This window comes from Botryllus schlosseri, chromosome 14 (genome assembly GCF_051294905.1).
Source record: "Botryllus schlosseri isolate E-star chromosome 14, Bs_hap1, whole genome shotgun sequence".
Lineage (NCBI taxonomy): Eukaryota > Metazoa > Chordata > Ascidiacea > Stolidobranchia > Styelidae > Botryllus > Botryllus schlosseri.
The window spans coordinates 1,584,521-1,598,450 of NC_137249.1; the positions used below are offsets into that span (position 1 = coordinate 1,584,521).

The window sequence follows — 13,930 nt, forward strand, 5'->3', positions numbered from 1 at the left end:
GTATCATTTCTCTTTCTTCATATTCGACAATATTTTCAACGCCGGTAGTCAGATCGCCTGATATACAGTTAGAATTGAAGTTATACAAATTAGTGATCAATTAACAGCATTAATTTAGTATATACTATATATATATATATATATAATATTCATACACCTTATCAACACATAAAGAATGCTCAGAATAGCCATTATCGTGGTTAGGCTATCCCTAAATACCTACAAACATGAGCGGCTTCAATTGGGACATTCGGATTTAGTATGTGGTCCCGTCCGCCTGAATAGCACACGAAATTTCCGAAGTAAACAAGGAAGGCAGTTATTTTTTGTCTGCACCATATGACGGTGCTTTGGTGACGGAGATGCGATGGTACACCATTCGGGTATCGAGTCAGCACCTCTATTTTATCTCACCATATAATATCCAAGCCGTGGATAACAGTTTTCTAAGTAGGTATTTGGCCTCACCTGGGGCTGTGCACAACGATTTGAGTCCTTGAATCCGGATCGAGTAGGCCTTCCAATCATCATGATTCTAGTCCAGCAGAGAGACGATTTTTCGAGTACCCAAATGATACGCATCTTGCCATAAAAAGGTATCAGTATCAGTATCAGTGTATTAAAAATCTCATCATTTCAAAACACTACAAGACTGCGGCACAATGAAAAGACCGGAAGGTGTCGAAACGACTTGGAGTAGTCTCTGTAATCAGACACCCATGTGGGCCTAGGCGATGTCAAGAGACATGCACATTGCACACTAAAAGAAAATAGAAGATAGCAAGCGAAACGGATACCACGTAAAGGTATAATTAGAGATACGCCGTGGTATCTCCATGCTTCATTCTGTATGTTGCGATTGACGCAACGCTCGTCAATTACGCTTAATTGTAACGATATTTCACTGCTCAGACACACGTACTTATAGTCCCAAGCTATTGTTTCAATATGCTTCGTCAAATTACGTTCCGATCGCGTTTCAGACAAAGGTGAGAAATCAAATACTCCTGTTGAAGGTGGTTGGATTTAGTAGTCAGTGGTATCCAGAAGTAATAGGCCGCTTTAGATTCGTACCATCAGCTTGCCGTAATTAGGTCAGTATGTAGTTTTCCATTTGAAAAAGGATCAACGACTATTTCCGCTATGGCAGACAGGTCTTAATAACTATGATAATGAAGCAGAGCAATTACGTCCAAGGACAGCTTTAGAATGGCTATTGTCGTAGCCAAATGGAAATTTCGGAGGGGAAAAAGAACTTACAGAGTGTGTAGGCCCCCACGGGTTATTTTGACCTAAAGCCGAAAATCTGTGTACTAGGGCGGAGGGCGCCTAACGACAAAGTTTATTGTTCATGAAAATAAACGTTTGTATATTATGATTTGCTGAGCATTCCTGAACAATTGAACATGTTTATGGACAGAAGATGCTGCGTGCAGCAAAACGAGCAAATAGTGAAGCAGCTACAGTGGGACTCGGACATAGTCTACCACATTTAACCGCCACAAAAGTCGTCTTGGCTAAATAAAAATAATTTGAAGAGCTTCTTGAAGGTACAGAAATTCAATATACTCTTTAATAGTATCCAAATTTAAATAAATCTTAATATTTTCGGCTGGCACTCGTCAGCAAATTCAATTCCCGTAGTTGCCGACGATTATCCCTGACGAGTGTCAGCCGAAAATATTTGGGTTTATTGCAATACGAATATATTACTCAGATAGAAATAAATTATTGTAGGGTCATTGGCGTCAATTCTAAAAGAATTAAAGAATATGTCTCCTAATCGTAGTGCTTATCCGCTGGGTGTCGAATATTATCTTACGAAGAAGAAAAAGCAAAATAGTTTGCTTCTATGAATGATGTTCTGGTAATTTGTTTAGCACCATAGGTACCTTTCACTTGTGATGGGAGATCGGGCAATAAAAAGATTGGTATTGAGAAAATTTAACGCGCTACAGTATAAGTAATGATCCGGCAATGGTCGTCGCCAACCCAACTCGCTCATGACTCAATCGCACTGCCTTCGAGGAATTCAAGTTCAGAGAAGTCGGAAACGATGTCCAATGAATCGCCGCATTTAACACGACGCACAGGGTAAGATACGCAATGGTATTTCTCTCCGCGCTTTAGAGATTAATTTGTGTATCGCTTTTTAACTGTAAAATCGATCTGGTAGCTCTCCTTCCGTCGCAATGGTATCAGCCCCCGCTCCTCCTGGTAGCACGACGAATTCTCGCGTTATCACAGTATCTACGCGCGGCAACTCTAGTGGGGGATCGCCGATGAATCCAGATAGTGAAGAGGAAGATAGCGAATTTGAAAGCGAAGGTATGGCGTTGATGATCGATTACTACTGCCGGGGGCCATACAATAACTTATCGCAGACCCCGCTACTGCATAATCAGAGCGTCGGTCGCATACTTGGATAACTAGATAGCCGGTAATATATTTCTAGTCTAATTTGCGAAGTGTTTTTATGCTATAATTCAAATTCTAATCAAATTTTTGGCTTTCCTGCAGATGTCAATGAGAATGAACTTTGATTTGACATGAACTGAACTTGAATTTTTGTTTTGTTTCTTTCTTATCCGGAATTTAATTCAATTTCCAGTTGTCGCGAATTCATCTAATTCTGAACTCATTTGAAAAATGAAAATATATCTAGCTATTATACTTCTAATCTAATTCGGAAAAACTCAAAAAAGTGATCTACTTCAAACTCTGCATAATGATTTGATTGATTTGAATCCTTTTAGACGACGAAGGCCTGTCGACTCTGTACGAAGAAGAAGAAAGTGAGCCTGTTTTAGACGACCTGTCCAGAAACTTCCAGTACTACAGCATCGACGACGTAAATCTAGATGACGTCACTCCGCAATACGACAAGATGTCCGCGAACCCAACCATATTGAGAGATGTAACTCCGACTCCGAGTAGGTTGCAACAGGACAAGTTATTTTTGAATATTTCCTTGTTTATATGATTTTAGAATGTATATTCCATTCCATTAGTTTCACACTTTTACATTTTACACCAAGTTGGTTTTGCTTAATAGCACCTCTTACTAATGTATAGTTATGATCATAAATTAATTCTACTTAACAGTTTTATGTATTTTAGGCAAAGCTATTCCTGCGAAATGCTTATTTTTTTACTTACTTTCAAATCGCCTCTAATGAGTAGGAACGACCGGCGTTATTTCTATTCTACTTGAGTACCGTGATGACTGGATGACTATACCTTGACCACATCTGGTTATAATGGCCAAAAATTATTCAAAATTTAGTAGTATACTATATCCATAACCAAAAAATTGAAAGCATTGAATAGATTTATGAAACTAACGTGTGTTATCATCAAGAAATATCGTCGCAATGGAATCAAAGTGGCTCATGGCTTACACATTTTGAGAGAATTTACTTTGTTAGAGTTTTGAAGATGTGGCCGAGAAAGGAAAAAGCAAAAGCTTGATTTTCTCCAAATATGAAAAGAGGACATAAGCTTCTTTGATTCCACCGTGACGATATATGCCACCTCATGCCGCAGAAATAATAGTATTTCCTGCGCAAGGTCCAAGAAATGTGACTCCAACACCGCATGCAAAAAAAGCACTGAAGTCAATATCACCGCAATCGATGCTATCCAGCGAAGGCGACAACAGAGTAAGCCACAGCCGACAAGATAGCGACGAACCTGTAGGCAACTTGGTGAGAAGGAAAGTCACGAGAGCAAAGAAGATGACGGACACTTCCAAGCATAATGTTCACGAGAGACTGCGAATTCCTACGCCTCATAAAAGATTGGACGCGGCGAGCCCGTTGCGCGATCTCGTAAGGGATGAGCTCGAGAAGAACAGCAATAAGCAAAGTACGATAACCTTATTTCTGTTGTTCTATTAAGAAATTGGCTAGCGCGGTTGTGACTGGGAAAATCGAGTATTCGAATGTCTGTCTTTATAACATCATAACAGTATATGAATAATGTGGGAAGTTCAACTATGTCCCTTATATGTCACCACAAAGAATACATTGCCAGTTCTACATCACATTATAGCTATTTTGGTTTGTTTTCGACCGTGTCTATATTTCATTGCACTTTGTGACAATTATGGGTTGATCACGACTTAAGTCACAGATATTTCATTTCCACCACCGCACGCAGCTTCACATATTTTGGATGCTGCGATAACACCAATAGAAGTTAACAGTATTCCACGGTGGAAAATAGTGTCGAAACTATTATTCTCGTTGATAAATTTACTCCTAGTGGCGAGGAGAGTATCATCTCAGTACTGGTACTCGAAATAATCATCTATCACTAGCCCATCCCAAATAAACAGTACGTAACACACCCCTTATTTGAATGATCATCACGTCTCGCGACCTCTGACCTCGACTTGACAACGACGTCAGTCATTCACCTGCTCAGTCAATCAGTTTCTGAGTATTACGACAAATTGAAACATTATTCAAAGCCGTCTTTCGGGATATAGAATAGCTTGAATAACACACCACAAAACAGATCTATTGTTACTGCGTAACAAAAGACGAGGCTGTAAACAATTCACAGCTGTCCTACACGCCGCGCTAAGGCACGGACTAGAAATGTGATCAGCGCCGCTAGCCTCTACGAGACCCGGCAATAAAGTGATGCGCGATCGTTCATATTGGACATGGATATAGTGAATCGAGATTGAAACACTTACTAGATATGTTTGTCGCATCCTCTCTTGGATCTGGAACACGGAAACAACTTCATGTATCAAAATAATAGTCATATACACGGAGCCTTCGCAATCACAATTTTAACCGAAAAGCTATTCTCAGCATGTAAATTTAATGATTTTAAGCAATATTTTGGTGACTCATTGTGTGGAAATCGGAAGCAGTGGTGGCCCGACGATTGGGGGGGGGGGCTGGGCGAGACTTCCGGGGGCCCCTATAAGTACGTAATAGCAGCCCCCAGACCCCCCTTTCGCCTACCAACTTAACAGGCATGCAGAGACTTCATTATTGTCGTGATATGGGACTTTAATAACAAATGGGGAGATTTGAAGATTGACTCATCTGAACGGAATCATCTTCTTGATTGGTGCCAGGATTTCTACGTCTATTCGCTACAACCCTTGAAAAAGGCGCTAAAACCAAAGAGGGCGGGTCCTTCGACCAGGGGGGGGCGGGCGACTGCCCACCTCGCCCACCCCAAAAGCCACCACTGATCAGAAGCATACAGGATTTCAACTTGTAATGACTCAAGTTGCGATTGTTTGGTGACTCGACTTGACTCGTGTGATTTTCTAAAATATGGAAAATGAATCGACTTATAAGGCAAGGCAATGACTTGCACCCATGCCATTCCGCATGCCTCCGACGGCCAAGGCAGACATTTCGTTGTCATGAGTCTGAATGCAATTCCGATCGATGGTAGGGATTTGCTTATGAATGAATGTGAAATAGAAGAGTCAAAATAAAGCAAAATACATTGGTTCGTAAGTTTTGGTCGAATTCAATGGACTGGACATGGTTAAGTTTTCGCTTTCTACCCGATGGCTCAAGTATAACTCTCATCAGCTCAACACGAATCAATCACTGCAAACTTGAATGATCGAGATTTATGATCGCACCATGTCCTTCACAAATACAGGCATTTATCCATTGGCCTACTCATGGCCTGCTTCGAAATATCGAATACCGGTACTCCGTCAAATAGTTTTCATATGCTTTTGCAGGCATTCACCACGTCCTACCGAAACATATACCGGAAGTACCTCGACTCGTAAGAAACGAATTAGAATTCGCTAACGATTTCAACGAAGTGGCAGAACGCGAAATGACCAGCGCCCGATCAGAAACCTCCCTGACATCTGGGTAAGATTGTTGCACCATAGAACACTATGGTAGCACAAAATAACACGTTCACCGGACCGTGAATCTAGTGTTTGGGATCCCGGTTTCGATTGTGACGTTGACTTAGTCCTGTTTCATTAATATTTTTCAGGATGTCGGGGTTATCCGCACGCCCACAACATTTCGTTGTCGTCGCAGTAGACTTTGGTACGACCTACAGGTAGGAATGATATAGTTCCATCCCAAATAGGTCTTTTGCTAGCCTTCACAGACTTGGACAACTAGAAAATTTTTAGCTTTTCTTGATTAGATTATAATTCGAATCATAGTTTCACACTGTTTTTCAAAATTAGATTAGAATTAGCATTACCGTACTAACAAAACATTGGAAATTGTACTAAATCCCGAATTAGTGAGAAATATGCCCCTAACACAAAAATAAGTTCAGTTCATATCAAATCGCAGTTCATTCTTATATGCACGAGAATGATAAATGTCTACACATCAACCTTGGCTCGTTTCGCATAGTATAGTTCTCCTGTAGCATATTCAGGAAAACCAGAAACATTTCACAAATTCGATTAGAATTAGATTGTATCGACATTTTGCTCTAATTAGCGCCATTGGTCAACAACGTAGCAGTTGATTATTTAACGTTGTCGACTGGCTATCCACCTGAAAGTAGGCCTGCGTTGATGAGCTATGGCTGCTATGCGATTCATCATATTCGGCTATACATTACAGCGGCTACGCATTTAGCTTCGTGGACAGGCCCGATTCAATCCATATGATGCGTAGATGGGCCGGGGGCGATCCGGGAATCAGCAATCAGAAAACACCAACGACATTACTGCTTAAACCCAATGTAAGGAATTTTTTTTATAAGCATCCGTGCCTTTAAACACGAATATACTGAAACTAGATATTGGAACGATGCTGGCGGGAGCATCAATTCATGTCAGAAATATAAAATTTTCTTTCCAGGGAACATTCCATTCATTCGGATTTGAAGCGCGAGATTTTTACCACGATCTAGAACCAGCTGAATCGAAAAAGTGGTATTATTTCGAAAGATTTAAAATGGCACTCCATGCCAACAAGGTAAGATCAGTCATCACTCATCATTCATCAACCGTTTCTACTGATTGCATTACACGCGCGTTTACGTGTTTAATATACAGGCTTATAGACAATATTTTTCATACACATCGATACTGTATGTACATTGTACAAGTAGGCCTACACATATCTAATTTTAGCTACGTGTTTTAGTTGTATTGTTTATATCATCCCTATTAGGGTTCGAACTATCACGCTGTATTCATAATTTATTTATAGAGTTTAAACAAAGATACTCAGCTTATCGCCACAAATCGTAAACCAATGCCTGCGATACAAGTATTTGCACACGCACTCAAGTTCTTCAAAAAGCATGCACTACAGGTTCGTATTCTATTTATATCCTGTATATTCAAAGGAGCTTTTTTGTTGTTGTTGAATCGCGCAGTAGGTGAGTAGCAAACGGATCAGATATAATCAAAGCATGTAATGTTTTTGCAAGATTATGCAACGTGCAACGTGCATCTATGTGTCTCATTACAGGAACTCTCAGATGAACTGGGAACGCATATGCGATCTAGCGACATCAGATGGGTCGTCACTGTACCTGCAATTTGGCGTCCACAAGCAAAACAATTCATGCGTGAAGCTGCTTACAAGGTATAAAACCATAACGTTATAGAACGCTATGATTAAGGTTGCCATAGTCTTCCTTTCGCAGGTAATCGAAAATGCCCTCCAAGGAGGCCCAAATGTCCTCCTTTCTAGCAATTCCTCCTCCCTTACCCGTTTTCTATAGTCCGATATTTCCACTTTTGTGATTTGTAAAGTCCTCTTTCCGTACCTCAAAATATGGTAATCCTAAGCTAACTATGATGCAGCTATAGATTACAATTCTCTACTTTATATATACATTTAAATCAATTTGTATATAATCGATATCTGATTATGAACAATTACGAAAAAAATTTTCTTCTACAAGCAGATTTTGAATAAAATAGAGTATTTCAAGAGTTTCTTACTGGTACAGAACTTCAGTTTTCAATTGTATATATATTGTTTATTAATCATTGTTTGAGCATCCAACCATCAACAAACTATCCATATCTTTTTTAATAATGATAACCAGATATCAGTTCGGTTTATTAATAATTTCACCATTTTAAAAAATCACAAGACTGGGATGAAATGATCAGCTAGAAGAAGGAGTCGAAACGACTTGGAATAGTCTTTCAGAACGCCTAAATAAGGGTCATGCACAATTGCATACTGAATTCAAAGTAGTGGAAGATACCTTCATGCAGAGTGTGAGACTGCATGCCTCAGTCTATATACCATAGCCTACAATATATGGTCTCGGTCCAGGTGCGGGCTCTGATTTCCAACACTACGGCAAGTCGTTTCGACACCGGTCTACGTTTTCATTGTATGACAATCTTGTGGTGTATTGATCGAATAAACATGACTAACATTAAATTCAACCCAACTAATTTTCGATATATAAATGTGTATATCTCTCTTACCACGTTACAACGACTTTTATAGGCGAAACTGGCAAGCGAAGACAACCCCAACCAGTTGGTGATTGCGCTAGAGCCCGAAGCTGCATCTATCTATTGTAGAAAATTACGTAACACACAATTGCAATCGTCGTCGCGCGACATGCCGACCGTACAAGAATCATTGAAGTCCGGCAATCAGTACATGGTGGTGGATTGCGGGGGAGGCACTGTCGACGTCACGGTGCACAGAGTCGTGGGAGACAGATCGTGGCATTTGCAGGTGAAATGTGATAGTGTTCGAATGAAACTTGGATTCCTGCTGGATAATTTTTAGTTAATTTTTGTTTTCTGGAAATTTGGAAATGACATTAGAACAAAGCTGTAATGACTCTAGTCCGACTCGAGTAGCGATTTTCTGATGACTCGACTTGACTCGAGTCATTATTTTCAAAATACGGAGATGACTCGACTCGACTCGACTCGAGTCAATTTGTGTATTGACTCGACTTGGACTCGAGTCATTGCGCATGACTCAAGACTCAGACGGCCAAGACCGACATTTCATTATAATTTCGGAGAATAGTAAAGTAACCACTCTATTGGGATTTCGTCTATTGGTACTGGTACTTGCAAATGCGACCAGAAACCGCTAAAAGTGAGGAAAATTAGTATATTATACATGTGAACCATTCGATATCACCAAACAAAGTTATAAAAAGTGGGTTTAATATGACTGTAACTGGAAACTGAGCAGTCAACACAATGACTTGGACTCGGACTCGAGTCATAATACCATGACTCGAACTCGACCCTCTGCTCGATGACTTGGACTCGGACTTGACTCGGTGGTGAACTGAAAATGGCTCGACTTGACTCGAGTCAAAACTATAAAAGTGAGATTGACTTGTGACTCGGAGCCTTGTGACTTGGTTACAACCCTGCATTCGAATTTAAATAAGAGCGTCGAAACAGATCACAAATTCGAAATTCGATAGAATTATACTATCTTAATTTTGCCGTAATTTACTCTAATTATACAACTATAAGATAATTCTATTTGATTAGATTATAATTTGGGCAAAATTACGGTAACCTAATTCAAATGGAATTTGTGAATTTTCCTGAAAATGCTACAGGAGAACTAAAAAGTGCGAAACAAGACAAGCTTGACTTAGTGTACAGACATTTGTCATTCTCATGATGTATATTTAATTATCACGGACAAAAAATTGCACGTGAAGACGACTTATTCTGCATATGACGCGAAAGTTGTCTAAAAAATGGTTAACTGGACGAAAACTACTCGAAAAAATGACGAAAATTTCTGTCGAGCTTGAATGGGTCGAAAAAGGTTGGGAATCACTGGTAAAGGCCGAACTTGATATTTCTTCCTAATTCTGAATTCAATTCGATTTCCAAGATTCTGCGATTGAGGTACTTCTAGTTCTAGTCTCTTTTGGAAAAATTGTGTTACTATAATTCTAATTCTAATTTAATTTGAAAAATTTGAAACTGTTCTATTGTTTTCCATCTCGAATTCGAATAGCGAATAAATAAATAAATACAAACATAATGCTTTGATATGCTTTGATACGATTTTGTCAACAGGAGGTCCGAGCTGCAAGCGGTGGGGCGATGGGCAGCGTTGCAGTCGATGCCGAATTCGAGAAACTTCTGCGCGATATTTTTAGCGACGAGTTTATGAACGATTTTCGGAAGCGAAGACCCGCCGGCGTCGTAAGTCGATCATTGCAAATGAATACCAGCCAGTCCTCACGATTACCGGACCACGATCTGATATACTAACCTCGTCTTTAACTACATTCGTATTTCATTTTCAGCGCTAGTCGTTTTAGTTTACTATCACTTATTCCTATTCATCCAATGTACACGAGGGCTGTTGAACAATAACTTTTTTTTCGTCAAATTATACTAGCTACTTGATAAAATTGCTAGGTTACCTAAGAAAAACGCTGCACACCAATTATGGCTCAATTCCAACCTATAGTGGCATTGCTATAAGAGTAAACGTTTTGGCTTTATCTAAAATAAATTTTTTCAAATTTTACTGGCTACCCCATGAAATCGTTAGGTTGTCTGGAAAAACGATGCACAACAAATTTGACTCAATTCGAACCATTAGAAACGAAGTTATTGGTGTTCAAAATTTGAGATTACAAATCATCGTATTTACGGTGGGCAGACAATGCCAAATATCTCGGAGTTTTACTGGACTCGAACATGTCCTGGAAGAGTCATATTCAGTCCCTAGAAACTAAATTATCACCGAAGTGCGGCCTGTTCTACAGCCTTGGGCGCTTCATGCCAGCACGGGTTCTTCTGATACTCTTTAAATCCTTAATCCAATCGAAGTTACATTATGGCATCCTCTGTTGGGGGGCTGCCAGTAAAACTGCACTCAAGCCACTGCAGAAACTACAGCATAAAGTACTCGGAATCATAGCTAGGGCTCCAAAGGGGCCTGGCTGCCCATCCAATAAGTCGCTGCTGAAGGGATTTGGCGTCCTAAATATAGAAGATATGCGGAAACTAGAAATCGCCAAGTTTATGTATCAGTTTCACTGCGGTCGTTGCCCCGAATATTTCAATGACTTCTTTACCTCTGAATCAAAAGCGCACAAGTACAACACACGCGCGTCCACGTCGTCCAAATATCATATGATCGACCGAAAAGATCATCGCTCCATCAAATATGCCGGACCTGATGTGTGGAACAGTATCCCGCCGGCCATCCGACAGTCGACGAGCATGTCCACATTCAAGTCGAAATACAAGCAATTACTACTAAATAAATACTAAATAAATAAATACAGTCCATCCTCAAGATTACCGGACCACGACTGACCTATCGATCTCGCTTCCCATGACATGCCGCCCTATTTCTTGTCGCATTCTTTTTCTATACTATCTTCTTTACTTTCATTCAGTGTGCATGCCTCCTCTTTACATCGCCTGGGCCAAGGTGGGTGTCAGATTCCATAGACTACTCCTTGTCGCTTCGTCATCTTCCTGTCTTTTCATTGTATCGCATTTTTTGTGGTGTATTGAACTGATAAAATTGCTAATAAACCAATGATGATGATGATGATGATGACCTAGAATTTGCCACCATAAATACTATTTTTTTCGAATCGAAAAATCTTCCTTTCCCGATTCCAAAATATGATAACCCTGCATTATATGCTTCAATGTCATGCACATGTTAATTTCTCTTCTCAGGTAGACTTATTCGTGGCATGGGAGTCGCGTAAAAGATCGGCCAGCCCATCCAAGAACTGTTCCTTAAACATCTCTCTACCGTTCTCTTTTATCGATCTCCTAAGAAAGACGAAAAATTCGACTGTGGAAGAAGCGGTTCGGAAATACGGCGATCCAAATGTAAAGTGGTCGTCCCAGGTATGAATGCTGGTAGATCATTGATTCCGTGCTTTTGGAATCATCATTGATGTCATGATGCTGAGATTGTCGACATGATAGCGTAATGGTGAAGCGCGTCCGGCTTCTTGATCGGTAGGGTTTGGATTTAATTCCCGGTCAGGTCAGACCAAAGACCTGATCAGTAACACTGGTATTCATGGCTTCCCCGATTGGCGCTCAGCATTTGCGTGATAACATGGAGGGTTGGTGCAAGAATTAGAAAGCATCATAAGGTTAGCCGTAACTATATCTTCCTTGACCAAATGGCCATTGGCATTTGTAGCAGTAGCATAGGCTACATCAGGCACTCGTGGTATGTATCTGCACGTATAATGTATATACCGCGAAAAACATCAAAGGGGAAACTATATAACGTCCTGTTCGATTACAAGACCACGATATGATATATCGATCTCGTCTTCCGACACATGCATGCCTATTTTTTGCATCGGACAGGCCCAGATAGGCGTCTGATTTACAAGACTAATCCAAGTCGTTTCGACACCTTCCTATCTTTTCGTTGTATCGCAATCTTGTGGTGTTTTTGAAAGAACATTTAAAACAAACTGAACTGCCCTATCGTCAAACCCCTTTAGAGAATACTTCTGATTTTGTTTCAGGGAATGCTTCGAATCACACCTTCACTTATGAGACGATTATTTAATCCAACGTTGGACGCGATTGTCGACCATGTGGACTCGCAGATCGATTCGAAAATATCGCATTTATTTCTGGTCGGGGGTTTTGCTGAATCGCCGCTTCTTCAACAAAAGTTACGCTCTACTGTCGGGGACCGAGTACGCGTTATTATTCCAAACGATGTCAGTTTGACGATTCTGAAAGGCGCTGTTTTATTTGGACTGGATCCTACAACAGTGCGTATGCGCACAAGTCAGATGACATACGGTGTTGGTGAGCAGAATCATTTTCAGTATTCCACATAACTAACTGTAGGCTTATATATCCGACTCATATTTGGCGACATGTAGCTGTCCAGTGTCCAGTTATGAGGTATAGCCTATATATCCACATAACTTCAAACGAAATCACAAAAATTCGCTTTACCTACGAAACTACAGTAAATAGTTTAAGCATAGTGTCCTATAGTTTAAGTGCATAAACAAAGCTGATGTGATGATTGAGAAGATAACCTAGCTAGATGGTTCGTTATTTATCTCCACTTCGCATATGTCAGGCGAGTCAGGCAGTGGAAAGCACGCAGCGTGTTTCCAATGAGTGCAGCGTAACGGGTCGATAATGTAGGTGGCATGGCGTCGACGCCCACCATCTGATTTATAATACTAATCGTTAAGTTATATTTTTCATTTGAAGGAGTCACACACAATGCACAATGCGATAAGACACAATGCGATGTCATGAACAGATGGGACGATGTCGAACGACACGCATCAGTAGCGATCCTTTTAATCTAACATCCACCTCGGCCTACAGTGCCCGATGTCACAGTTCTTTTCCATGTTGATCTTTTTTGAATCCGCGGCCCTTTCTACTACTTCTTTCCATTCCTTGTGAGCGCCTTCTTTCGTTGGGTCCTTTTCTGGGCTTTTTTGTCGCCGTAAGAACGGCAACGGCGGGGGACGAGTAGCCCAGATAAACCTCCGACGGGAATACAATCGGATCCGCCAAATTTGTAGGCGCTTATGGACGTTATCGTCAGCATTATGCTATGTCCCCCGCTAAAGAACACTCCAAAACGTTTCGGCTTTCGGCACCTTATCTTTTCATTGTATCGCAATCTTGTGGTGCATTGATTGGATAACAATATAATAATAAATCGAACTCAACGTTGTTATTATCACGTGACTATTTGCTCCGTTTCCCACATGGCGATAGCGGAGCTGCAATACCAAGGTTGACTAGTTCACTAGAAGTTGAGTGACTATGCTCAACAATGCAACACTGCACTCGAAGTGCGCTGCCGCATCAGTGTTTAGTTCTGTTGACAGGACACAGAAAGTTCTGATTTTTTGGTAGATGCGGGCGTATACGCACATGTTAATGTTATTTTTGCTCTTTGTGATTTGATGATATACTGAGGAAGGTTGGTTCGATTGGTTTGAAATA

At 40.5% G+C, this 13,930-nt stretch overlaps 3 protein-coding genes across 4 annotated transcripts in view; all 3 read left to right on the forward strand.

Annotated features, from left to right (window-relative positions):
* The window catches only part of LOC145455545 (sodium/mannose cotransporter SLC5A10-like), a 55,946-nt gene extending 44,435 nt beyond the window's left edge, over positions 1-11,511 (forward strand). Inside the window, exon 17 of the transcript XR_013920362.1 lies at positions 11,043-11,511. The gene's annotated coding sequence lies outside the window, so the exon portion shown is untranslated. The remainder of the gene's footprint in view (positions 1-11,042) is intronic.
* Positions 1-13,930, forward strand: part of LOC145455547 (sterile alpha motif domain-containing protein 3-like) — an 82,775-nt gene that overhangs the window by 56,057 nt on the left and 12,788 nt on the right. The window lies entirely within an intron of this gene.
* The window catches only part of LOC145455541 (heat shock 70 kDa protein 12A-like), a 28,557-nt gene continuing 15,564 nt past the window's right edge, over positions 938-13,930 (forward strand). The window contains exons 1-15 of the mRNA XM_080333522.1: positions 938-989; positions 1,889-2,094; positions 2,177-2,328; positions 2,757-2,933; positions 3,571-3,867; positions 5,729-5,867; positions 5,998-6,066; positions 6,591-6,711; positions 6,831-6,947; positions 7,185-7,289; positions 7,449-7,565; positions 8,451-8,687; positions 10,016-10,144; positions 11,648-11,824; positions 12,466-12,757. Coding sequence (XP_080189648.1) covers positions 1,967-2,094; positions 2,177-2,328; positions 2,757-2,933; positions 3,571-3,867; positions 5,729-5,867; positions 5,998-6,066; positions 6,591-6,711; positions 6,831-6,947; positions 7,185-7,289; positions 7,449-7,565; positions 8,451-8,687; positions 10,016-10,144; positions 11,648-11,824; positions 12,466-12,757 — 2,257 coding nt within the window. The 5' untranslated portion in view covers positions 938-989; positions 1,889-1,966. The remainder of the gene's footprint in view (positions 990-1,888; positions 2,095-2,176; positions 2,329-2,756; positions 2,934-3,570; positions 3,868-5,728; positions 5,868-5,997; positions 6,067-6,590; positions 6,712-6,830; positions 6,948-7,184; positions 7,290-7,448; positions 7,566-8,450; positions 8,688-10,015; positions 10,145-11,647; positions 11,825-12,465; positions 12,758-13,930) is intronic.